This window comes from Periophthalmus magnuspinnatus, chromosome 20 (genome assembly GCF_009829125.3).
Source record: "Periophthalmus magnuspinnatus isolate fPerMag1 chromosome 20, fPerMag1.2.pri, whole genome shotgun sequence".
Lineage (NCBI taxonomy): Eukaryota > Metazoa > Chordata > Actinopteri > Gobiiformes > Gobiidae > Periophthalmus > Periophthalmus magnuspinnatus.
In genome coordinates, this window is record NC_047145.1 from 15,457,339 (window position 1) to 15,484,159 (window position 26,821).

General features: G+C 41.5%; 1 protein-coding gene across 2 annotated transcripts; it reads right to left on the reverse strand.

Moving 5' to 3' along the window:
* Window positions 1-21,728: 21,728 nt before the first annotated feature.
* On the reverse strand, window positions 21,729-26,290 carry zic4 (zic family member 4). Of its 2 annotated transcripts, XM_055230203.1 has the most exons (3): window positions 25,150-26,290; window positions 24,415-25,041; window positions 21,729-22,730 (listed from the first exon to the last, which is right to left on the reverse strand). In XM_055230203.1, exons 1-3 carry the CDS (start codon window positions 25,565-25,567, stop codon window positions 22,288-22,290), a joined length of 1,488 nt encoding a protein of 495 aa, XP_055086178.1. In that variant the 5' UTR covers window positions 25,568-26,290; the 3' UTR covers window positions 21,729-22,287. The 2 variants fall into 2 exon arrangements, with proteins under 2 accessions (XP_055086178.1, XP_033842015.1); XM_033986124.2 differs by having other exon boundaries at window positions 24,415-26,290.
* Between the last annotated feature and the right edge of the window lie 531 nt (window positions 26,291-26,821).

Sequence of the window (26,821 nt, forward strand, 5' to 3'; positions counted from 1 at the left end):
TTCCTTTCACCTTATAAAAGTGTGTCTGCAGCGTGGGCCTTAAAGGGGCAGGATACGGGCCTGTGTAACTTAATCACGCAGATATGAAAGTGGGCTGTGCGTAAAGGCCAGAGATAGGCCGTAACGAGCTCCTTTGGATATTTTGACAGATGTGAAAACGTGGATGAAAAAAAGCCCATGCGCGTAAAAGTCTAATCTGCTTGGCCAATTATAATTATCAGAGGGAAAATGCAGTCTTTTTTTTTTTTTCACTTTACAATATTGGGAATACATTTTTTTTCTCTTCTAAAATGTTATTTTTTTTTTATTTTTTTTTAATGATTCATTTGAACACTGGTGGTGCCATTTGATACATATGCGTAAAGTCCTATATATCTAAACATTGGCGAATATTGTAAAGATAAGGACAAGTACTATAAGTGGTATTTTACTTTCAGTCACAAAAACATAGCCACTTCAAAAAAAATGTGTATTAATCGCAGTAGGCCTTAGTGGTTGCAGTAATTACAATACAATCTTACTTCACCATTCTCTTAATTTACATGCTTATACTCCTATCTTATATTTAGGACTGTTTTTACGCACCAAATATGTTTTTCTGTCCTGTTTTTGTCCTATTTAAATGTCCTTTTGACTTGGTTTCATTTTTAAAAACCCCACCTCTTGCAAACCCCAAACAAGTCTTCACCTTTTACGCACGAGTATATTTGATGTCATGAATATAATGTTAATAAAAGCCCCAAAAAAACAACGAGCAGTGGAGTGTCCAACAAAGCCAGAGTTGGTGTTAAACCTCCGCGGCTCCCTCCTGCGGGTGGAAGGCCCCATTCCAGCCCATCATAACGTGCCATCCATTTATCATAAGGCGCCTCAGCCACATTACTCTAAACACCGTCTTTTCAATCGAATAAAATCAAGTCTGGTGCGCGCGCTAATGGTCACATCGAACACTGACCACGGGAGGTAACTCTAACAAAATTAGTATGCAAAAGAGCTGCCCTCGCGAGGCCTATAATTTCCTCACAAATGATTTCCGCATTTGAGGATGAAACGAAAAAAGACGACAATGACATTATTTTTTTTTTTTCTTTTTGGGAGCTGGAGCGGCCTATTTAAATGCGTTAACCTCGCGTCAGCAGGTGGCACGGGAGGAAATAAGGTCAGAATGCAGCCGGCATCTTTCATATGTGGCTCATGTGGGCAGCCGGCGGAGTGAGCTGAGGACAAAAACGAGTGCTTCAGCTTCAGGACGAAACGACGCGAGAGGGAAAGAAAAAAGAAGAAGAAAGGCGTGCGTGTGCTCTTTAGCCTACATTATTTGCAGCGGGCAGCGGCGTGCGCCATGCTGGGACATCTTTTCACCAGTTAACTTCATTAAACCTGTATCCGCCGCGCTTTGTCTCCACCAGACAGGAGACACAGCCAAGAGTCTGTCAGGGCATTACTCTGCAACAATGTACACACAACAACAACAACAGCAATAATAATAATAATGACAATAATAATAATAATAATAATGACAATAATAATGATGATAATAATAATAATAATGATGACAATAATAATAATAATAATAATAATAATAATAATAATAATAATAATAATAATAATAATAATAATAGTTGTTGTTGTTGCCTATCCTTTTTATTATTTTTATTTATTTATTTATTCATTTATTTTTTTTAGTAATAGCCTATTATTGATTCAAATCCCATCATTTATAGGCCTTGGTGTAGCCTGCTTAATAAACTGTTTTAATCCTGTTTCTCATCTTTCAATAACTGAAAATTATCCCTCATAACCCCACTAAAAAAAAAACATAAAAACATCAAAAAATATAAATACTACCATTACTTCAATACATTAAAAAAGCAATCATAATAATATAATTAAAATAGGACTAATCTTTATTTATTTATTTCATTTATTTTATTTTACGTCATTCATAAAATATCAAAAGACAAACTGTGTCCTAAAGTCAAACACGCAAGAAAAGAATGAAACAAATAGAACGAAGAGTAATCTGATGCTGTCTGCTCCCTTTCCAGACAGTACTTGATTCATTACTTTAAAACATTTCAGTACATTTCACTTACATCACAAACATGAATCTATAGCAAACACATATCTGCACTTGTTTTTTATGTTTGTTAAATGCTGTTCCTGTTCTCAATTCTTGGATTTCTTTGTTAACACTATTCCATAAATGAACTCTTTTTACAGCAATGCTTTGTTCCATAACCTGGGTTTTTTGAACATGTGTGAACTGTTCTTCATAATAGTAACAATAATAAATGTTCAATTCACATCTGTACCAGCCATAAGACTCACACCAGCCTATTATCTTCAATGCTAATCTGCATTTGAACGTTTTACCACCACAACACATGGCCCGTGCTGGTGAAACATGGATCACTTCTGCTTCGACTCAATCACCGCTCTATATAACACCAATTCTACCAAGACATTATTGGACCCATTTATTATATGCGGGCTAATTTTTGAGTTATTATTTATTCATTTGTAATAAAAACGTCACAAGGGCACACTGCTTTTTCAACTTCCTACCGAATACTTAACTACAGAATTTCTGATACGTGTGTCCGGCATATGTTTCAATTTAGTCTTACATTTTATTGGCACAGAACCGGGAAAAGTTGTGTTCTAGTGGAAGAAGCCCTCAGAGTAAATGTCTTCTTTGAATGTGTCATAAGCTCCATCATGGTTTCCTATTTCCCCGGCCCCTCATCTGTCTCAGCATGGAAGCTTTAACGCTCAAGTCTCTCCCTGACTAAGTGGACACATCTTTTCTGCAGCGTATGTCCAATTCCCATCTCTATATATTTATACCAGTTCATTTTTCGTATAGCAAAAATGATGTTCTTCTGCTAATCACTCATCCAAAGTGCTCCGTCGTTTAGTGTGAAGACTTGGGTGAAGTTATTTGAAAAATTAATGCCTTTAATTTTGGTTGATGGCAACATGAGTGCAGCTCTGTAAATTGCTCTTTAATGAGATTTTGCTACAGGGGATAATCTGCAACTGACAGAAAAAACATCTTGGAAACATCTGTAGACCTGATTTCACTCATTCCATGGCGCCCCCCGCAAACCCGTGTGTGCAGAAAAATGGACAGGCTACGAAGCACAACTTTATGATGTAGAGCTTTTCAAAGTGTGGAAACAAGAGAAGACGTTGAGGAAGAAGAAGAGGATGGGAAAAGTTGCACCCTCCCTGAAAAAACCTAAACAAAACAGTGCCAAGTTTCATATCTGTATTAAAACTTATGCATAATACTTATTTCCGTATTCGTTGAAGTGTTTGATTTGAACTGATATGAAATGAAGATCTCATTTATTAGTACGATTTCAGCTCAGATTTTTTACTCTCAAATACAAAAATTAAGATCAGTTTGTCAGTATTCTTGCTTTTTCAGTAAAGAATATTATCATGAGAACCAAAAAATATAATTGCTTTTTTAATTTATTTTTCTGATTTAAAAAAAACACAACTATATAACTCCAATTCACTTTTAACCCCCAAAAAATCCTCCTCATTGTGCTCATTTTAAGTGCTTTTGTTGTCATAATGCAAAGTGAATGAAGAATTTCTCTGTTGTCTGGTCATGGTTTCATTGTCCAATCATGATTTTTTCCGTCTCACAATAATTATAACAAAACTGGATATATATCGTGACATATATTTGCAAACCAATCACTTTCTCTTGTCCTTTTTGCATTTTCCATTTTGCAAGAGACAACATTTTTGAGAATTGTGTCAAATTTCTTCATGCACATTAACCAGATACGAAGATAAACTGTTTTTTTTACATTTTAATGGTTGTATTTAACCTGTTTTAATGTTGAGGCATTGCAAAATTTGAATACGACGTGTCAAAATATAAGAGATAATTCATATATGCGCATCTTTATGTGTATGTTACAATGTTAAAAGCTAAAAATTGACTTGAAATAGACAGGACTAAGTGGGTCTAAGAATTCAAATTATTTCTAAACCTTAATTTTCTCAAATATTCGAACAACCACATAGCAGTCTGGAATAGCTTTTAGTAACTAGTCCAAAGCTATAAAGGTATACGCTGAAGGAATTGTCATTAAACATATACAATATCATTCAAATTGTGCAAAATCCAATCTGATACGCACATCTGATCTCACTTTTAAACTCCACCAACTTCTTTTTGTTCGGCACAAATCAGCAGTGGTATATTTGATTACACCTCAGCCAATGTTCCATACCTCCACCTGTCTCTATTTTGCCTCCTTTCTCTCTCTCTCTCTCTTTTTATCCCAGTCTATGTTTTGTCTGCTCCTTCCTCGTGGTAGCTGTCATGGAAACAATAGTTTGCCAGCGCTAATTACAGACCCAACGAGCAAACGGCAAGAAGGTGGGATGTGGCGATGCACACTTGTTCTGCGATAATGAACTCTAGGATAAACTGGGAATCGAATGTAGAAGTCCCACCCTGTTTTATTTGGTCCCACGTTTTGAGTTTTTTTTTCTAATTCCAGACATTTTTGGCCCATCTTTATTCAATGTGTTAAGTGTTTAATGTTTACCATGTGCAGGCTCAAAACCCTGTGGTGCAGAAAGACATGTTTCCAAATGTTTCATGGTGAGTTTGTCTCTTTTCGCTCTGTTTCGTGCCTCCTTCAAATACGACTTAATGACGCTTTTACCTGGAAAACTGGAACGAAGCACTAAAGCCAATCTTGTTTGTTGTAAAGAAAGTTTGGAAATAAATGACCTATCGACAAAAGATGTTTACCAAGTTGTTTGCTTTTACTTTAGATAAAATTTGAGTATTTATTGACGAATATCTCTGCCTTGGCACGTTTGGTAATTGCAATTTGTTGAGAACGATAATAAGAACAATATTGCTTTTGTTCTGTAGCAGGTTAATAGTGATGCAAAGGTAAGCAGGTAGTCTAGTGTTGTGTTGTAAGTTTCTGTTCTTACCCAGTACAAACTTATAATAATGATGTATTTCTCAACAAGTCACACCAAGATCTGGCCTCCGTTCTCCACCTCAGGCCTCTCCGTCAATCAATGCACAATCACATAAAAATGTACACAGGAAATGTGGCTGAAGTTTCTTTCTGAAGTACAGAGCAGAACCAAGAAAGGGCATCTGGCACACAAGTAGAAAAAGCTTGATAAAAAATAACAAACTGCTGCAAAACATGTACACTATGCAACAAACTCTAGAGAAAGATCCAGCACCTGCTTCAATCCTGGGAGAGGTTAATGCTTTGCTTGGAACACTGCACAGTATGAAATTAAACTTATCTATCTCCATGGAGACACACAGGATGAAGCCACCAGGACAAATTACAATTCACATCTGCGAAGAGCTGATCTGCTCAAAGTATAAACGAATCTGTAATGAAATGAATGTTATGTGGAACATTTTAGGCAGAGCTTAATATCTCCATGTATTAACACACGCCATTCACATTGTTAAACACTCCAAAAGTATGCCTTTGACTGCTGTACTCCTTGTCCCAACTTTTTTTCCTTCTCCCAAGAGTGACACAATTAACTCAGCTCCAATGAGTGGTGCCACCGCCTGTGCCAAGTCGGGATCACGCTCTCAGCACGGCCCTGGGTTCTGCCGCAGTCCTGTCAGGCCAAGCGGCACCTGTCACGGCCGCCCCACATCCTGCCAGCCTCTCCCTAGGATCCCCTGAACCACATGAGCCCGCATAAATGTGGCTTCCCCGCGTACGCCGCAGACATTCCCAACCCAAACACACTCCAGATAGAAAAGCCTGTGTGTGTGCGTCTTGGTCTCTTGCTCTCTCACTCTGTCTCTCTCCATCTCTCGCATGATTTCCCTGACTTGCGCTCCCCGGGGGTCAGTCATCTTTGGTCATCAGCTCCACTCTCAGGTCAATTGTAGCAGCGAGTGGTCTGCCAAACAATGCAGGGGAAAAAAGCGTTATGGTCATGATCCACTGCCGTGCTCACATCAGCGGCGCATGACAAGATCAGAGCAGAAAGCTGGCTATAAACAAGCCCGATGCGTGGTATTAGAGACTTGCTGAAGCACTTAAAATAGATGAGGGAGTGAAAAACACATGCTATGTATTGGCGTCGGGAGCTTTTCGAGACAGGGCTCCAGTAGCGAAAAAGTAGAGTGTTGCTTTGGTAAATGAACTGCAGAATCAGAGCTTGTACTAATGAAGAGGCCTGGAGGATATTTGCTGGGTCACGCAGGGGAGGTTTCAGCTCACATAACCATGTCAAAAACAGATTCCAATCAATATTAGAACTAGTTTTGAAACAAATATCGATATTCAGCGCAGCAAATCAAACAAATAGAACCAAGTTGGACATTTACAGATCATGTTGTACCAGAGTATAAGTCCATGAGGTCATTTTAAAGGTCCTGTATTACACAAAATCTTTTCTTGCGAGCTTTAATCCATGTTATAACCTCACCATAAAACATACCTAGAGTTGTGTTTTGTTTCATACACAGGTGAGTTTGAATAGTCCTTTATTATTAGTCTGTCTACATCGTCAAAGCTCAAAAAGCTCTCTTCCACCTTGTGATGTCATGAAGTGGTAGTTTTCAAATTAAAAGCTACATTTTGCCTTTAGTTCAGTAGAGATTGACAATTACATGGCTGAGTACATCCAAATGATTCTAGTGAAGGTGTATGGAGTTTAAAAACACAGTGGAGCACTTCCTGTATTACCACAACATGACATCACAAGGTGGAACAGAGTGTTTTCCATTTGAGAGAAGAACTCAGCCTAAATATGCACTGTTTGTGAGTTAAACATGTGTGAATGAAGCAAAACACAACTCCAGGTGTGTTTGTGATGAGAAAATAACATTATAACATAGCTCAGAAAATAGCATAACATGGGCCCTTTGAAAAAAATGTCTTTTGACTTATAATTATTGTGGTGTCAAGACTTTTCCTCAGTAACACACAAACACACACAAAATGTAAATTAGGGGATACTAAGACCTAATCCAGGCCTTTCTATGAGGCAACTTTTGTGTTTTCCAATGTTTTTATTATTTTAAAGATGACATATCATGCTTGTTTCCAGGTACTTAATATTAAACCATAACACGCATAGATCATAGATACATTTTATTCATTGTAAACCGCAGTATTGATCTAAAACGGCAATAATAGAAACGGGTCCAGTGGCATTTCACCTTAGCAAGCAACTGATTCTGAACAATTGCTATGTGACATTTTTGAACCTTCTATTTATGACCTAGAGTCTTTTTTTTTTTCTATTATTGCAAGCAAGTACACAGCAGTGGGCAGGGATAAGTGGTAGGTGAAAACAGACATTTTCTGAGCACTCAAGCCTTGAACGCAGGACAATGAAAGATCACTCAAACGTGCAGTACAGCTCATAATATGCTACGGATGAGGGAACGTGGTTATGAAATGCTAAAAAGCTCATAAACTATTACCGTATATGCCTGTGTATAGTGGACAAACTAAAACCACTGAAATTCTTGTTTTGGAACTCTTATTCAATCCATATGCAAGCTGAGCCCTGGAATATTTGTTATGTCGTTTTTACATTTGGGTTACAGCATCAAGGGTCTATCCCACAATGCCACTGTCCCATACCTGTCAGCGCACTGGCCACAAGGCATCACCAATGTTCCGCAACAATCTGTTACAAAGGGATTCCAACAGCTCTCACAATATGTGGTCACATAAAATTAATATGACTGACCATGCAATTTGTCCCGCAAGCCATTGTTATTCAGAAACCCGTGGCGTTGTAATACAGCACTTGGTGAGTTACGTCCCAATGCTATGCTCATATTTTAAACCTTTTCACGATTTATCTACGTATACAATCACCCATCCCCAATCATAAAAAACAATACATCCTCGCAATGAAATGCTGTGTAGCCTTTTCTGTTGCAGCTGCTATTGAACTGCTCATCAAATTTCCTCCCTCAGCCAAAAAGACACCGCAATTACACCCAACATCACTATCAGTTTCCTTGATGAATTCTAATCTACGGATGTTTGTTTGATAAATAAGGAAATACAGCCCGGTTTGCACTACGTATAGTAATTAAAGTGAAAAATCATGTCGCAATGTAAATCCTTAATTGGACTCCTAGAGAGATATTGAAAATTCGTCTTTGATAATAGGTGATGACTGGGGACGGAAAAACAAAGCATGTTGAAATGTGGCTGCAGAACTTTCATTAATCAGCACTTAGAAAACAAGTCATTTAGCACGGCTCATTCGGGGAATCAGTGGGTCCAGGTATAATGTACTTTTAATCATCTTGCCTTAGCATCTCTGTGTAACCGTAATCGAGAGAACTCTTTGCTCTTTGCCTGATAATGCTTTTCTCCGCGCCGGTGTAATAGGATATCATTAATACTCAGTCAATTAAAAGATGTGTTGTCATTGGATAGAAGCGAAAAACAATGGCCGCCGCTCGCCTAAAGACCATAAGTGCTTTGAAGACGATACGTCACCGGCTTCGCAAAGTGTTTTCCGGCGCTTTTAGACGAGACCTTATTAGCGCGAGGTCAATGGAATCCTGCGTGACCTTGGAGTCTTTTGCTCCGACAAGTTGGAACGGCGCTACAACGACGTCGGTGTTAGAAACTTTTTTGTGGTGGTTGTTGTTGTTGTTGCTTGTTTACTCTTCATTAACAACGCCGGCTGCCATCTGTGAAGTGGCATGATCGCACCTGGCTCACCCTGGGCACGTAATGGTTTTTGCCCCATGTGCTAAGCTGTTATAGACCTGTCATTTCGAGATCATCAAGCAGACGCGCAGCACCTTGTATTCCGCTGCTATAATTATGGATATTGTAAAGCGTTCAAAAATGATCAATTTAGCCCAATCTGTCACCGGAGGAGTTATTAAGCCACTTTGTGTTGATTTCAATGTTCGTAATGTGCTCGGATTATTGTGCTCCCAACTGTGTGGATTCAAAGCACTGGTTTGGAAAACTTGTGCAGCTTGAGGCATGAGTACTTATTATGAAGAAGACGTACTTTTTCAGGTATTCAGTGTTAAACTATGACATACATGAGCTACTTTTACGTTTCGCTCATTGGAAAATTACAATATTGATCGATAATAGCTTAAAAAACAAAACACGTCCATTGACTTCCTGTTCGAAACTGCAGATCTGAGTGCAAGCACCAGATATTTATGTATGTTTTTATCGCTGAAAATGGCTATGTAGCATTTTCAAATCATCGCAACTAAGTACTTTGATGTAGGCGGAGATAGGGGGTATGTGAAAACAGGAATTTTCCAAGCACCCACGCCTCAAAAGCAAGTCAACCCACCATTACTCAAGCATACAATACATGACATAATCGAAATACAACTTTAAGTAAGCTAATGATAAAGGAGCACCGTCATAATTTCAGTAAAATAGATTTTGCATAACACATCTCCTTTAAGATTAAGCCAAATAAAACTGTCAGTAGCTGAAAACATATTTAGAATGGTAATAAAAGTGCCAATGTTTTATCTTTGTTCAAAGCCCAATTATCTTCTGAAAAGTTCACGGTCTGCATATGTGCTCCAGACCAGAGTGACTAATTTTAATCGAGACACCTTCACAACACCAAGCCTTTTGAAGTCCCACACTTTAAACTGAAATGCCTGAAAAAACAAGGGCCAGTGAACCACATCAGCTGCTGAGATGAATGAACTTTGGCGAGACCCCGGTAGGATCCTTTGAACTTGCTTACGGGTCTGTTTCTGCTCTGTTATAGGGGCGGTGCAGTGCTGTGGTCAGTCGGCAGAGTGGACATCAGCAGGCTCCGGCCCCCGTGCGCTCTGCTCTGCCCGTGTATCTGTTCTGCCCGTGTATCTGCTCCCAAATGAGATGGACACAGGCCTGAGACATGTCCTGCTGGGGTCCACTGAAACCAGAGAGCCTTGAAGTGGACGTCTGCCTATGTCCAATCTGTGGACCTCCAAATGTGGCAGGCAGCATGGAGACTGTATGCCCCTGCCCCCAGTCTCCCGGTCTATAGTGCAGCACCTCCAGCCCTCAGCCCATGTAGCAGAGGCCAGTCCAGACCAGGGAGCAGACCACCCTGGGCTGGTCAGCAACCCCTGCTTACACCTGCCATAAAACTTAAAAGCTACAGTCTCATCCCCCGGCTTTGAAGTGTTCAAAGCATAGCCTAGTGACCTTTGATGGGACTTGGGCCGCAACACATGTTTTGCACCCATGTTGTATAAATGCAGGCCTCTCACAAGACAAGATGGGATTGTTTACCTACATGTGCAAAGTGTAAGGGGCCAGTGCAGAGAGGCCATGCGCAGTCTCTTCCCACGCCAGGCTTCCCCGCAGTGGGGATCACTCACAAGTCATCCCGGACGCAGCTTTGAGCTGCTCATTCACTACCATGTGTTCAACATTACTCAAACTGCTTTCACTCAGATACATGCTGCTCTATAGGACTCTGTCGTCACTTTCAAATGACTTTAAATGGAGGGCAACATTTTACAGACTGTATTGTAATATTTGATGTGCTGACTAGTGCTGTATCACCTCGTGTTAGTGTGACCCCAGTGGCATTTAATATCAGGATCATTGTAAATGTGGTTCCCCGCTATACCCATAGTGTAAATAATGCATTGTGTGTGTCACTGTGGTTCTATATAAACATCTCTGCCTTTATTGGTTGTGTTTGTGTCAAACAAACAGATCAAATGAAAATGTACTTATGATGTAATGCAGTTTAAAATGAATGCTGGTGTGCAGTATCAGCAGTTGGATGTCTGCTTGACTAGTATATTATTTCTGTATAATTTGTGCGTGCACTGACTTTGCAACAGTACATCATGTTTGAAGGCCTGATCAGCCACAGGCTCACAAAGCAGTTTGTTTTCAGTCCAGGGGCCCTGCTGTTTCACACATACTGTACTAAAATGCCTGTGTGTTTTAAATACAACATTCTCATTGTGGAATTTGATAAACGAGGTGCGACCGGTGTCTGTTGGCATCATGAATATTGCTGCTCCACAGTTTCAGCTGTAATAGTGTTTATGGCTCACATGCTAACGTTTCCATACATATTTGTGCTCACATAGAGCTGTGCACTAGTTACTATAGTGTAAATAGCTGGCTGTTTTACAGGCCATATAATATTTGACAGAGCAGTGTGATCATAATTACATGAGAGCAGGGCAGTGTAAATGTCAAACAAAGCAGGCTTATATACAGCTGGTCACGGGCTTTACATGCTTCAAACGCTGCTGTCTGAATGACAAGGCTCAGATGATGTAATTATAGCAAGAGCGACTTTAGAAGTGCGTGCACCGTCAGTGTGCACACTGGGTTAAAATAGCACATGCGTGAGGCTAGGAGAACTTCAGAGCAAAACATAGGCTCCCTTTTATTTACACAAAGTGCATGAGGCCTGCTGTGCATGGTTTAAGTACACCAACAATGACTCTCTATTACAGTTCAAACAGTGCACACAAGATCCACCAAAACCCAATCGGACCAGACTTTTGGGACTCACTTCCTCTGCCTGACTGGACCAATCACAGCTGTGTTTGGACTGATGTCACTGGTGCCCCTGCTCAGTGGAGCCAGAGGAGCTGGCCTTTCTAAGTATAGACGGAGAAATCCTGAGTACGTTTCTTTAGGCCTGAGGGCGGCTGCATGGCCCACACAAATGTTGATGGGGATAAAACAGCCCAACTGAGTGCAGTCTGCTCTGTGACCTTCGGAATGTGCCTTCAAAGAGCATTCTCAGGCTACAACCAGTTCTCTTGGGATGTGGGGAGTCCCTTGTCTCTATGTTTTCAATTTAAACATGTGAGTCTACTCTGCTACCCTGATATGGTGACACTGATCATCCAAAGTCACAAGATCATGTGGTTTTTTTTTCTGTTCATGAACCAAAGTGGCACAACAATTGCAAAGGGTTTGCCTTGAAATCTCATTCTGTTTTAATTTTGCCCATCTGTCACTCTATTGGAGAAAGCTGTCACGTAAGGAGAAAGTTGTAAACATTCACAGTGATAGGAGCAGGGCCAAATGAACCGCACACCAAGAGCATTGTTCCACGTGCCAAAATACCTGCCTGTGTCGTCGGCACAGCTCACAGGGCCGCAGTGCAGAACAGCAAACATTAAAACAGTCTGAACCAGGAGCTGTCAAGTGCGCCTGTCAACACCTCTATTTCAGCAAACATGACAAGCCCTCTAAAGCGTGATGGATATAAATCATGAGGCCATTTTGAAACAACAGGGTCATATTCAATCCGTGTTGAAAGTGTGCACGTCCCCATAAACCCTGCCAGCATGGGACTCCCTGAGGGCACAGGGCCTGCCATTCCCTCCTCTGGCAAACACCTCACATCCAGTCCACTGACTCCATCCAATACCATCACATTATGTTAGATCTAATAGCACGACAACTGCATTTTATTAGCTTAAATAAAAACAATGGCCTTTGAAGAATTTCTTTTTGAAATCAAATGTTATTGATGCTGTGTTATTTTGTGTTAATTTTGACCTATGCATCTGATAAAATGTTAGGTAACTGTTGGGTAACTCTGCTTACTTTAAATATTTTTGCTTACAGGTTTTATTTGTGTTTTTTTTTTAAACCTTAATGCCTCTCTTTAAGATTATCCACATAATCAAATTTAAATGCTTCTATGCAGATGCAAACTGGGCTCTTTTAAAGTTGAGTAAACCAGTTGAAGTGGTTTTGTGCAGCCATAGTTTGGAGGGGAAATCAAGCACAACAATTAAACTTCCGCCCTCTCTCCCGTGCGCCGACCCTCTTTTGGAACTGCGCAGCCCCTCCATTCCTTTCACTCCAAAGGGACTCTATAGAGAGGCTTTGTCCTGCGACAGATCAGCCTGTGTCTACTACTCCTTCTCTTTTCAATACAGACCATAAGAGCGCGTCTAAGGGCTGGAACGACAGTGTTACCCATGCAAGCAGAACATCCCTGTCTTTTTGTGCAGTGGCTTGGCGAGGGGGCAGAGGGAGAGGATGCGGTCAGTCTGCCACGGGATAATGGGGGGCTGGCCAGCTGCCTGAGCTCTTAAAATGGATTCGTCTAGTGTTTACTTTAGTGTTGTTTCGATGCTTTCTGCGTGTTCTGGGCATTTAGGAGTAAAACATGTGTTTCAATTGAGACGTCTTCTCTGAATCAATCATCCAAGAATCTATCAAATAAATGGGCCTGGTGAGGTAAACGACATGAAACAAGTGTGCGTCATTTGTTTGCTACAGATAAAGCAATTGTAAAAATGTTCAAGTTAGAGTGCTATTATGTCCATAAAATACAATACACATTTTTTTTAAAAACTGCATTGTGAATTAAAGTGAAGCGTTAGTGTCACCAACAACAACAAGTCTGCAGCATTTCGCCATTGTTAGAAGACTCAAAAGTCACCGCTGTCCGACTTCTCCAAAGGACTCCAGAGCCGAGGCTTTGATCCCTTTTCAGGGCGTCTTTTTGGAGTCCTGGGTCCATAATGCTTAAGAATTCTTTGGTGTTCCATAGAAACGTGTCTTTTTGCGCTGTGGATATTGATGTTTTTTTCTTCGCAGGGGTTATGATATGGTGAATCAGAAGTGAAAAAGGGCCGGACAATGCGTGCATTCATGACTGCTTTTTGAGCCTTTGTCGCGGCTCCTTTTTGTTGCAGTTGTTCAAATCCTCATTTCTCAAATGAATACAAATATTTATTCTGAGAGTGTCTGAAGTCCTTCACTGTGGATGCTTTTTGACTATTTACTTCTTTGTGGGAGCAGCAGGTTGAAGCGTCAAACACTGGGTGGAAGAGCTCTGGGACGCGCGCGCACGCACACTGTGTAGGCCTACATCTGTACACGTTTTAATTTATTATAGTCATGAACCAGCTCCAGAAGTGGCGGGTTTTGTTACGACTCAATGGCCTACTTTATTATGTTTCATAAAGCGATGACGAGAATGTGACAAGATACTTCATCAGCTTTCTTTGCACTTAATGAAATTCGGGGGTTATTAGCACCCCGTTGTTGCGCGTTTGAATCCCAGATGCGCAGGAGAGCTTTGGCCCCAGTCTGGAGCTTTACATTCCTCCAGTAGGCGAATTAAATCGACACCCGGGCTTTTCTCAGCCCTCTCCTCCCTCTTCTTTCTGCGGCCTGACATGTCTGATAGACCACGCTTTCACTGCGCTTTGTCCTCCTGACACCCCTACAATGTACATCTGAGGGGCACCAATTTTAGACGCTTTTGATCTCCAGTCTACAAGGAACAGAATAGTGCAGAGGGAAATACGTACAGCACCAAAATGACACTGATGCTTTTACGCAACGTCATATTTAGCATTACTGTTTTCTACAAGGTGCTTTTTGTTTCAAACAGCCAAAGTCTAAATAAAAAACAGACTGAGCCTAATTCTGGCACTTAATGGGCATGTCTATATTTGGGATTTAACCAAGAGCACATGTAATTCCTTGCATTCCTCTTTGCCCTCAAACCACTACAGTCTAGATCTCAAACTGCCCTAGACATTAATTATGATATTCCTCAACTCTCGCGAGAGCTTTAACATTTGACACAGAAAGAGAATGCGTGATCATCACCTTTTCTGAGAAGACACACGAGTGGGTTAACAATTAACAGCATATAACACTCACTCTGCCGAAAAGTGTGGAAGTACGTCTGCTTTTAAACTGTAGTGCGCAATTAAGACCATGTCTGCTTTATTCAGGACCGATGATAAACTTCTGTCTCACGCATGTCTATTGACATGCATAAAAAAATCTGCCTTATGGGATTTGTTGAAACTTCTGCAGTGTGCTCTCATGTGACCTCAGTACAATCCTACTGCAGTCATGATGAACGAGCAGACTGGCGCTCCTATGGACTGCTGCCCAACCTATCCCTCCAGTCATAAACAGCAGTCTTTTAGTGTTTCTATTGCTCCCAAGCAACTTTCCTGCAGTTTGTGGAGTGCACATTCACCACGTAGATATAAAGATACTGTGAAAACCAACAACTGGAGAATTACAGCGTGTCAAAAGTCTGTTGGAAAGACGGTCAAGTCTCACCGTGCTGTTAGCGGGTGTGCAGTTTAGAAGCTGTAGGCGTTACGCGTCAAAATAACTCCCCTGGGTGTATATTACATATAGGATACCTGAGAGGAGTCCTTCTCCTCTGGCTTTTTTTTCTACCTATCTGTTCAATCACTTTCAGCAGATTCTCAAATCAGTGCGCAAAGCTGTCTATAACTGATATGTGAAGAACTGAATAGAAAAAACGTAACGTTTAAATGATCTTAGGCCTGTGTGGAGCAATGAGCTCCATAAGAAATATGAATGAAATAATTTCATGAATATGCGTGATGCAGTAGATTATGTTTGTACACAATAATTCAAATTTTATAAAACACACAATTCTGCTATTTTCTTAATTTTTACAGTCACTGTTAGTCTGCTTAAGCTCAGGACATCTATAGACGTACTTAAACGGCCGTTTAAGCCCAAAGTTTCCAAACACCTCTGAGGCGCTGACGCGCTCTCCACACAGAGCGAGCCCGAGCATCTATCCCCATGAATAGGACGTGTCAAGGCAGCGCATGTCCTCGCACAAAAGACAATTGTGATTTAGACAAACACTGGGGGAAACATAAAGGCAAAGGTCAAGTCCTCTTTCAGTTCAAGTGTGCTCCGATTCACCTACGACACAAGGGGCACAAAGAGTTGACGCTATACCTCAGTCTCCCACAAAAGCTCGTGTGATTACACGCCTGCTAATGGAGCAGGCCAAGTTTCCACTTCAAAATTAACCGCGAGATTGTGCTATTTTGCACCAATCTGCAGCAGATTCTCAGTGGTTCTTATAAGTACCTCCTGCCTTTACAACAAAGATTCTGCCCATAAACACACCACAACCATTATTATTATTGTCCAATGATTATCCCTGCATTTTTCAGCTATTTCCGTGGGTCGTGTTTTTTGCACTCTCTTATTGCCAGTCCAATTATTTCTAGGACAGATGGATTAGAAGAATAAGTAGTGTTAATTGCGCGGCAGGTATAACGAGCAGGTCTAATCCTTCTTCCCCCTCTTTGTATTGAGTTTTTGTGGGCTTAATGAGTGGCAGGTAGGGCTGCTTCCTGCTTTCTCACATGCTCAAATAGGCCTCTCGCTGCTTGCAGTCCTGGACCCTGGCTGTGTACAGGAAACAATTGATTTTGAGCATAAAGTTAATTATGCCTAGAAATTAGACAGCTTCGATGTTTGGTTAGGAGAGGACAGAGGTTGATTTTCTTCCCAACAACTCTCTTGGATCTACAAGCAAATGAACACTTACCTCATTGCAAAGTTTAAGTCTATATCCTCCAAAATACGTAGTTGGCCTAGGCTTTGCTTGTGATTTTGGTGGAGTCTTTCCAAGAATAGCTAAGCTTCACAAATCTGCGTTATAGTGATGACTTATGAGCAAGAAATCTCAAAGTGGTTGGCGAAAAAAAGACATCGAAAACCCTCCCGTTGAAAGGATTAAAGGGGTTATGTCTTTTTGCTATATTGTCAAACAAATTATTATTATTATTATTATTATTATTATTATTATTATTATTATTATTATTATTATTATTATTTACCTCGACGGGACATGTGCTCACACGTTAAACTCGCCCGTCGCTCAAAGGCTTTTTCCTTAATTCTATTATCTTGCGCGTGGCTCTTTGTCTCCGCACTGTCCCCTAAAAATGATTGACATAGTAATAAACGCGTCACGCTGCTGCTGTGCCCGTGCTCCCGTCGCCGCTGCATGTGATGTGCATGTGATTACCGCGCGCCATTTGCATTGGACACTGAAGGGGAAGGAATATGACAACCTTGACACACTTGGGATTTACCCTGTCAAATAAACACGTCTCCAAGGATCTATATTGTTACAATGACATAAGCTAACAGTGATGAAGTTTTGATCAACGTGGTCTCGCTGTCCGTTGTGGAGTGTGCGCGAAACGGTGGTCAAAAGTGTGGAAATGAGAGCTGAATAATACAAAAGGATGGCTAAATAAAAGCGTGGCCAGAGGAAATTAACACCATACTGGCAACACTCCTCATTAATTAATATACTGCTCCTCACCTCCAGCCTCCGCCTCCCTGTCCCTCATAGTCAAAGGACCGGCCCTTCCATAGGCCAAGTACAAATGCGTTTGGTGCAATAACGCATGCGTAATCATGTAGTATTCAACAAATAACAACAAAATGTATATTTTATTATGTATGGGGTATTCATTTAATAGTAACAACAGATGCTAATGTGGAAACGTATAAAATAACTGTGCACAACGTTTAGGCCTAAAATAAAGCATCTCTATAGTGTTAATGTCCCCAGCATTTAGCAGCCCTGTATCCGGGCTAGTGGCGTTATAGATGGGGCCATTTATATCCCACAGAGTGGCCACCTCCAGCAGGTGATCCCGATGTCGTAACGTGTCAGCGGTGGCCTGACATCAGTATAATAATACTTAATAGAGCGTGATACAAAGAATAGCATTAAACCTAACAAAAATGTGTCAAAGGCACAAACGTCTCTGTCTTCATTAGCTTGATCTCCAAGGACCGCCAAACATTTCATTAGTTTGTAATTTATGAATGTTTGACAAATATTAAAGAGTATGTAAATATGAGAAGCGTAATGTGCTTCCTGCGGGAGATGGAGAAATGACCCAAAGTCTCCGATAACTGCTACACTGATCACATGCATTATGTCGCTTTTCAAACTGTGCATTCGCCTGTCTCATCCCGACATATTCTCCATCTGACGTGTGAAATAGTGCAGACAAACCAATGATTCATAATGTTTGGAGCATTTGCATTCACTAATACTATGTGTTACGTTGATATATGATGATATACAGTGGTTTTCATAGAGGAGAGGCGCACTTGTGTCTTTATGGCTGTGGCTAAATCAGTGGGAGGTTTTTTTGTCCCAAACGGTTCATTTCCTTGTTTGTGAACTAGATCAAGAGAGTAGTTCTCTTCTTTGTTTCAACTGCATCAGAAACTCAACTTTGAAAAATTTCCTGTGCCGCCAAACTTACACAAAGAGACTAAAACCATGTTAAAAAACAATAGACGCGCACATGTCCAAACCAGAATGTAAACAACAGTAACAAATAATAAAAACAAAAAGGCCCAAATGAGCCTACATTATACTTTTACTGTACAGACTTTGCAGGCCTATTTTACCCTGCAGTGTATCTTTGTGTCAGGAAAACAAATGTGGACGTAATGTCATTGCAACAAATAATTAAATATCATTCAAATGCTGAATTATCAAAGGCAGAGATGTTGCATGATATGATATTGTGTTTATTACGGTTTTTATATATATATATATATATATATATATATATATATATATATATATATATATATATATATATATATATATATATATAATTTTAATTAAGATTATTATAAATATTACACATTTCAAATAACAATAAATAAATAAAGACGTGTGGACTTTTCACGCTATAAATAATACAAAATAAACAGGCCACTGGATCCGTTTATTCAACATGAATCATGAATTTTAAACTTTAATAAATGTATTGACTCATTATTGTGTGTTTCCAATTACAACGTAGATTTATTTATCTTTTAAGAGAACTGTTTCTTCAAATGATGCTACATAATTATACTTCAAATTCCAAATACACGTTTCCTGTTTACACGCACGCGTTACGTGAATACATCACAAATATATTTGACTAAATACTTCCAGCAACAAGTCCTCGAGTGTCTGGGACTTGAAATGAAGTCATCAGAGCTCTGAGTACAGCGCCATTTTCGGAGCGCACGTGAAGAGTCTGAAGCAGAATAAAGGAGAAAGGCCGTGCGCCTTTGCAGCTGCTTTGAGCGCGGGGCCAACAGGCGTCGCGCGCATCCACACGCGGCTCCATTCAACTGCAGGTGTGAACTATGTGACAGGCTCTGCCATAGAGCGGGGAGGCTGTTCCTGCTCCGGCGTTACCGGGGGGCTGACTCGCTGTAAGAAAGCCAAACAAGTTGGTTTCCTGAGACGTGCGCATGACGGTAATCCTCCAGCGTCGGAGGGGGTGTGCGTAACGTCCTATTGGTACTTTTCTCCCTCTGGACGCTGACTTATGCGAGTTTTGCCTGCTATATACAAAAGCGACCGCAGGGTGTAGCCTTAAACCAGCCTTAACTCTGCTGGCTCACCTTTTTATACACGTCGAATACAGTTAATTTAGCTTTAAAGGCTGCCATAAATCTTTATGACGGAAGTTCGTGGCTGACTATACATTACTGCGTCAGCACGTGATCCTGTAAATCCCCTGGAAAGTAACCTTGAGTGATACCGGTATTAAAAAACGAGAACGAAGGATCGGCTTTATGGTGGTATAGGCTACTTGTAGATTTTGGTGCCTTTCAAGGTCTAAGGAGACGAAGTTCATTTCTTCAGTGTGAAAGTGTTGCTTTGTAATGACCTTGTCTAGTCCAAGCAGCGATATATTTCTTCATATGTATTAGCCTACCAAACATGCACAGTGTTACAAAACACCGTGGTACGTTATATTTTTGTGTGAATTAGACTGTACGAACTATAATAAATAATGCAAACAAGCCGCTGCTTCTGCACAAAACAAATATCTGTGTGACTAAAATAAACTCTGAAAATGTTACAATTAAAACTACAGAATTCTAATTTGTTAAAACGCATGCCAAAAGTATGTATTCATCAGTGCAATGTGTTGTTTCACCAGTGCTGCATCAGCCCCTTCACGGCTGATCACTGTGACCTGGTGAAAGTGGAGGAGCGCGAGGAGGGCGTGAAGACCAGGAGGAAGAGGAGGGAGGGGTCAGAGCTCTGAGCGAGCCTTTTACTCCTAGTGCTGCTAATCCCCCTATTAAAAGGGCTTTGTTCAATAGTGCTACGACAGTTTCCGGAAGTAGGATTACCGCCTCCATTATTTTACAAAGAAATTATATTCTCTCACTCAAATGAGCTCTAGAATTCAGTTGTTTTGTTGCCAAGATTTTGCGTAGAATAAAACGTTTTAATTAAAATCCCTACTCCAGTTTTGATCGTTATGTGCATTCCTTTTGAGTAAAATATGACTGTGCCCAAATTATGTTACATTTTTAAACTTGTGTTGCGCGCGCAAACACACACACACACACACCCCACACCCACACACACCCCTACACACACACACACACACACACCCACACACATACACACATACACCTGTTGTCGATCGTTGACCTCTGATTATCAGATCAAGGGTCAGACTAATGCACATGAGTCCTAACTTAACAGGCTCAACAGAAATGGTCAGTGGTGTCTTGGATTCTTTTAGAGCAGAGTCTGTGTGTTACACTCTCTACACACTGTTGGGCCTCTTATGTAGGCCTGTGTTGTTATTTTTATTTAATTTATTTATATATTTATTTATTTATTTTTTTATTTTTTTTATTTTAAAGACCTTCCCTAGACACAATGAAACATCTCATTCTAACAAACTCAGCCTTATCTGCGCACTGACTTGCTCCTTCTTTACTTTTAAACGCCGCATTATTCGGTCTTGTTTCTTTTTGACTAGTGGGACTAAACGATTTACAAACGAGCTTAACAGTTCTCTAACAAAAGGCTTTCCGTGTCGTCTCCATCGTTTAGACCCGTAAGAATCCCTCTGATACGAAGGTCCACTCCAGAGAGGCGCGTCACTTGCACATTATATTTTCTCTTCACTGTAGGCGCGCGCACAAAGTGCATCCACACTTGGTGTTGTGTCGTGGCTTTGGTGTTCATTTTGTTCTTTGTATTAAATCGTTTCACCAAACCTGTAGGGCTTGAGTCAGGCTACTCTTCCCTTTGACTGGCTCATGTTTTAGACATATTTATTCTCCGTCCCCTGTGCACGTGGAGATCATAGAGGCTGCTTAAGTTAAACAAACGTTTGCTTAAGTTCGAAAAAATGTCTGATCGTACTTGTCTTTTATATAAATTGTCAGTTCTTTTCAGTTCACAGACTGTGGCTTATAGAAACGTCCACGGTGCGGCTCTACTTTCTTCTGAAGCAGGTCTATTAAAGAGCGAGACAACTGCGTTTCAGCATCTTTTCTTTTGATTGTTGTAAAGTAGTGTCTAAGCTAAAGAATATATTTTTTCTTTTTATACGGACCCAGTCTGTGGAATAAAGAACACAGATTACCGTTTCCGACCCCATGGGAAGCAAATATTACATTCTTTAGAGCGCCCCTTTCAGTGCACGGACTTGGCCCCATATCATTTGAGTTTGACTTGCCTATTGCCATAGAAATCTTAATTCACCGTGAGGATTCATCGTCGTGAAAAAAATGCGTCTTTGTACAAAGTGTTCTTTGAAGTCTGGATCAGAATATTGTGGCTTTGACCAAACTGCCCACGTCCACTAACAGCTCAGCTGAGAAAATAAGCCTCAACAAAACAAAACCATCCCCGCTCTACCCGACAACTTTGTGTGTCTCATCAGATATGGCACGAGTGTCAGAGGTCAGCGTGAGACAGGCACACAAATGTCTAATATATTATGTTTGTTTAGAAGCGTATACAATATTTTTATTAAACACACATATCGACGTTAGTTTCGTGTGCAGACGACTGCAGCTAAAACTCACCAAACTGGTCACTTAAACAAGGTTTATTCAAAATACAGGTACAAGGCATTTGGTGCGCATTTTTAATGCGACTTCATTTTAGATATTTTTTTAAAAAATAATTCAAAAATACTGACATGGATGTACTGACAAAATGCCCACTTTTTAAACATTGATTATTTCACAGTTATATTAAACGTAAATGCAGATCGGCTCATAGGGCAAACTGCACGTGAAAATGAGCCTATTATAACTGTTTGATATACAAATTACTGCCAGGTGGCCAAATGTTTCAAAAACGTACACATCAACACATAAAAAGTTACAAAATGTACAAATGTACAATGTGTCCAAATCCAAACATGCACTTTGGTTCCATAATACAAAACACCTTATGTTTAGGCTATTTGGGCTGAAAAATAAATAAATCTATTTACAAAATTGAGTGACACCAGCATGCCAATGGCCACGGAACTTCAGGTTAGCTACTGTAGGTCACATTGGCCACACTGAGCCAAACTTCGGAACACTCCAGCTTCCTTTCCATTATTGTGTCTCTTAGCGTAGACTCAAGGCGATCTGGCTCATTACATGTCCACAGTGCGTCCAGAGAGTGCCATGGCTGTGGTCAGTAGTGGTCCCTACTTTCCACGTGTCTGTATGAGGGTTCCTCTGTGGGGTCGGGCGTGGAGGGCCCACTGGGCGGTGTATGTGCGCCGCTCGCACCTGAGCTGTGACACACGTACCACTCGCTCAGGTTTGCGGCCTGATTGGCTCCCATGGGCTCGGACATGACGGTGGAGCCGCCCCCAGTGTCGCGCCCTACGTCTGAAGAGGGGGACACTAAGGACGGCGTGGAGGACTCGTAGCCCGAACTGGGCGGAGGGGACTTGCAGTGGACCTTCATGTGCTTTCGTAAAGAGCTGGGGTGTGTGTAGGACTTGTCACAGCCTCGTACTTTGCAGTTGTAGGGTTTGTCGCTGGTGTGCACGTGCGAGTGCTTCTTCCGGTCACTGCTGTTGGCGAACCGCCGGTCACAGCCGTCAAACTCACATTTGAACGGTTTCTCCCCTGGAACAAAGTAGCAGACACGTCCTATGTTAAACATTTGACAATTATAAGCCTTTTCAAGTCATGCCATCAAAATGCACAAATCAGACTACAGACTATAAACAATACACGTTTTACACACACAGCATCGTGAGACGTCTTTAACTACATTCATAAAAAATGAATAAATAAATAATACAATAATACTTAGCCTAAGTATAAAGTATGCGCCCATAATTATTTTTACTTGATAGATCAATAATGTAGCCTACAACATCTTCCACTATTTCCATACACTAATACAATATAATGTGTTATTTTTATTTTGTGCTAAGCTGAAAATAGTTCTCGTCTGTCAAATAAAGAGAACGTATTACGCAGTAACCAAGGGGCAGCACGCCCACTGCCACAGCTCTATACCTGGCGTCCCCACGCTTCAAGGCATACGTCAAAACAGACAGGCTACAGAGCCCAGACTCAGGCCTAAACCAACTGAAAACAATGACAAGTGGACATAGAGCGCAGCCCACTGCTCATGTGCTGTCTGCCATTTCAATCTAAAACGCGACTTAATAACGAGTATTTCTGTCTGATTATGACGAGGCACAAAAAATGAGACATTCTGAATAAATTACACGGAAATCATCCACTGCTGATTTTTCTCCTCCCGATTAAAGCTTTTGAGAATATGTAATTGCCTCTGTCTAATTACACTTGCGGGTTGAATATCAATTTGACCTTCAGCTGTTGGGTTGAGAGAGCCAATCAAGGATATTAGTGTAGTACAAGAAAGCGTCGAGAACAGACCCCAGGGGCAGCCCCAGTCATGAGCACACTTTGGGCTAGGTTTTAAACATGATACCAAAGAGCAAGCCCCTTGGGAGTCAACACACAGAAATAATTTAACACATTTGTACTTAGGTAATGTGAGCAAATGATATGAATAATACATAGGGCAGAACTGGAGTAGAATGAGGGGGAGTGCCGTTCGTTCAACCACTGCATGGAAAATGAGTTCATTTACGAGTGTGACTCGACATTTTGGGCCCTTCCTCTTCCAGACGTCACTGGAATACACTAGAGGAGCCATATTGCCATGTATACTCTACAGTAAGGATTAAATCACTGCACTGTACACATAATATTTACTTATTTAGCTTTTACAACCTGTTGGTAGGTCAGATCAGGGCATGTGTGTGTGTCAACTTGTTGCATACTGAGAAACATGTAGCTACAGCATAGGTTAAATGTTCTAATAAAGTAGCTATTTTAGTTTATAGGCATTATTTTGTACAATTTGATTATGCACATTTTGTATATAATAACGTTTTTAATCAGTCACAGTTTCAAATAACTTAAATGCATGGGGCAACAAGTGGTGAACTCTTAGCTCCTAATCCAAATAACACAGAGTCATGAAGCCACTGGCTGAATGTAAATGTGAACATGTACCTCTCCATCTGAACTGTCACTCACACACTTAAGCCTTATCGTCTTTGTGCTGCGGTGTAAACAAGAGGTCCAAGCGTCAAACGCCTCGCTGAGCTGTCACACTGACTATGGCAGGCTTTTGTATATGGCCAATACAAGTTGTAGCACTTACTGTTTGGTATCGACCTAATACATGCATAATGATACATTACTGATCACAGGGGTTGTATAATACTCACAGTCAAAACCAAAGTGGAATAAAAGTACGACTAACCTGTGTGCGTCCTCTTGTGGATTTTGAGATTTTCGGATCTGGCAAAGACTTTTCCACAGCCGGGGAAAGGGCAGGGGAAAGGCTTCTCTCCTGTGTGCACGCGGATGTGATTCACAAGTTTGTACTTGGCTTTAAAAGGTTTGCCTTCCCGCGGACACTCTTCCCAAAAACAGATATGGTTCGCCTGCTCGGGTCCTCCAACGTGCTCCACGGTCACATGCGTAACCAGCTCGTGCATGGTGCTGTAGGTTTTGGAGCAGCGCTTTTTGGGTGAAAGTTCCGGCTCTTGCCACTTACAGATGAGTTCCTGCTTGATGGGCTGCCGCATGTATCTGAAGAAGGCCCCCGCGCTGTGGTGGTGATGGTGGTGGTGCGCGCTCAGATTCATGTTCAGATTGAGTCCACCGTAGCCGTGCAGCGGCGACGCGGAGAACGGATCAGCCCTGGAGCTCGCCACTTGACTTAAGTGCTCAGACCTGACATACATTTCTCCAGGCAGTCCTAGTCTTATTTGTCCGTTCAACGCCTGCCCCCCCGGGGATCCGCTCGCAGCCTGGTCGTGGTGCAGTCCAGAGAAGAGTGCATGGTTCCCGTCAGGATGATGACCGTAGTGTCCGGGGTAGCTACCTGTTGTTGAGACAAACATTCCGTGGTGAGAGGCGGAACCAGCAGACTGGTCAGTGAGCACTGGCATGGCTTGAGCTGTCAGATCTCTCCGGATGAGGAAATCCCTACCTGCGGCTGGATGGGACATAGAATAAGGCACCGACGTCGCCTGAACCGGGCCAAAAGCTGCTCCCGTTTGACTGGAGACCACGTCGCTGTGGCCTGCCATATGATGGTTGTGGTGGTGGTGATGGTGGTGGGGATAATGATGGGCTGGGCTGATTTTGAGGGCCGCGGAGTGCCCCATGTGTTCTGGCCCGAATGGACTCGGCCCCAGGCGGGGTTCCGCAGTAATCTCCCCAGGGTGCGCGTGAGCCATTGAGTGTGGATGGCTGCTGAACCCCGGGAAGCCTGTCACGCTCTGAGGGGTATGGTGGTGATGATGGTGATGGTGGTGAGCCCCTGCCAAGTCAACTAATCTCAGCGCCGTGTTCCGTTTGGAAAACGTAGGGTCCATCACGGGGCTTCCCAATGCATCCACGCTCATTACTCCCTAATTTTAGAATAACTTGACAGCAGGCAAAATAATAATGATGATGACAAATATATTTTAATCGCACTGAAAAAATAAAGGAAAAAAGTTTGTGAAGTTGCGTCTATCTGCAGACTACATGGAATCCCATTCGCTTGAGAGGCAGCAGCAGGACGCTTTGATACTGAATAGAGATTCATGGTAGGCGCTGCAGCCCGTGGAGCTAAACAATCATCCCGCTTTCTAATTGGTCAGAGCGCTATGATTGACGTCACCAGTGACAGTTTCCAACGTGAAGAAAAATGGCTTAGTGACAGCAACCAGCCAACACGCATGCGCACAGCCTCGGGCAACGCTTGAAAAAGAGTTGTTATGTAAAGATTATTGTACGATAAAAGTGTTAAAAAGTTACCGCGGATATACTGCTATGTCTTTGCGGTTACGAACAAAGGCTTGAGCCGCGATGAAAACCCGTTTTCCCTTTGGCTGTGCCATTACCACGCACACAAGCACAAAACTGTCACGTATTGTCACTGTAAAAGTTGTTAGAAACATTAATAATGAAGTGATATCTTCATATCGAGGTACAAAGCGCGAAGAAGAACTTTACGCACGGGTTACGCACGGCACCACGTTGTAGAGAGAGGAGTAGTGGAGGAAAAAAAAAGTCCGCATTAACGTGTCTTTTTATAAGTATCCATATTTACATATCCATCCGTTAGTCCGTTTCATGGGTGCTGCATTTAAAGCGGATTGGAACATGGCGAACCGGAGCCATCGTGGCGAGCAGAAGAGAAATGGACGGGACCTGTTGTTGTGATCCGAAGCAGCTCTGCTCTGGAGCGGGGACGGCAGCACATGAGGGTCACAGGAGGCGGTGCCGCGGCGCACAAAGTTCTAAATGTATCGGGTGTGTACTGTAAGTAACTAATTTCAAAATCAGGGCAACTACTTTGAGTCTGCATTTGATTTTAAACACGAGGAAAAGACGGTAAAACTGTGTTGTTAAAATCATGTTCTACCGTCTAATATTTTTCCAGTGAGACTTTTTAAACCATGAGTGCACAATGGAATTGTTGTAAAATGTGGCCAGTTTTAACTCCAAGGCTATGTAATTCACAACATCTTTATTACTGTTAATTTTGTATGATATATTTTTATGTGCTTTGTTGAGCTGTAACATTTCAGCATTTTTAATTCCTCGTTTAAACTTGCAACTGCATTAATCATTTAACTTTCCAAGGTGACGGGCACATTTTTTAAATGTAT

Bases quoted from the DNA above. Each gene is read 5' to 3' on its own strand.
- zic4 (XM_033986124.2), bottom strand. From the start codon at position 25,567: ATGAGCGTGGATGCATTGGGAAGCCCCGTGATGGACCCTACGTTTTCC. The intron at 22,731-24,414 runs GTTAGTCGTACT...ACTTTGTTCCAG, and splicing joins CCACAAGAGGACGCACACAG to GGGAGAAACCGTTCAAATGT.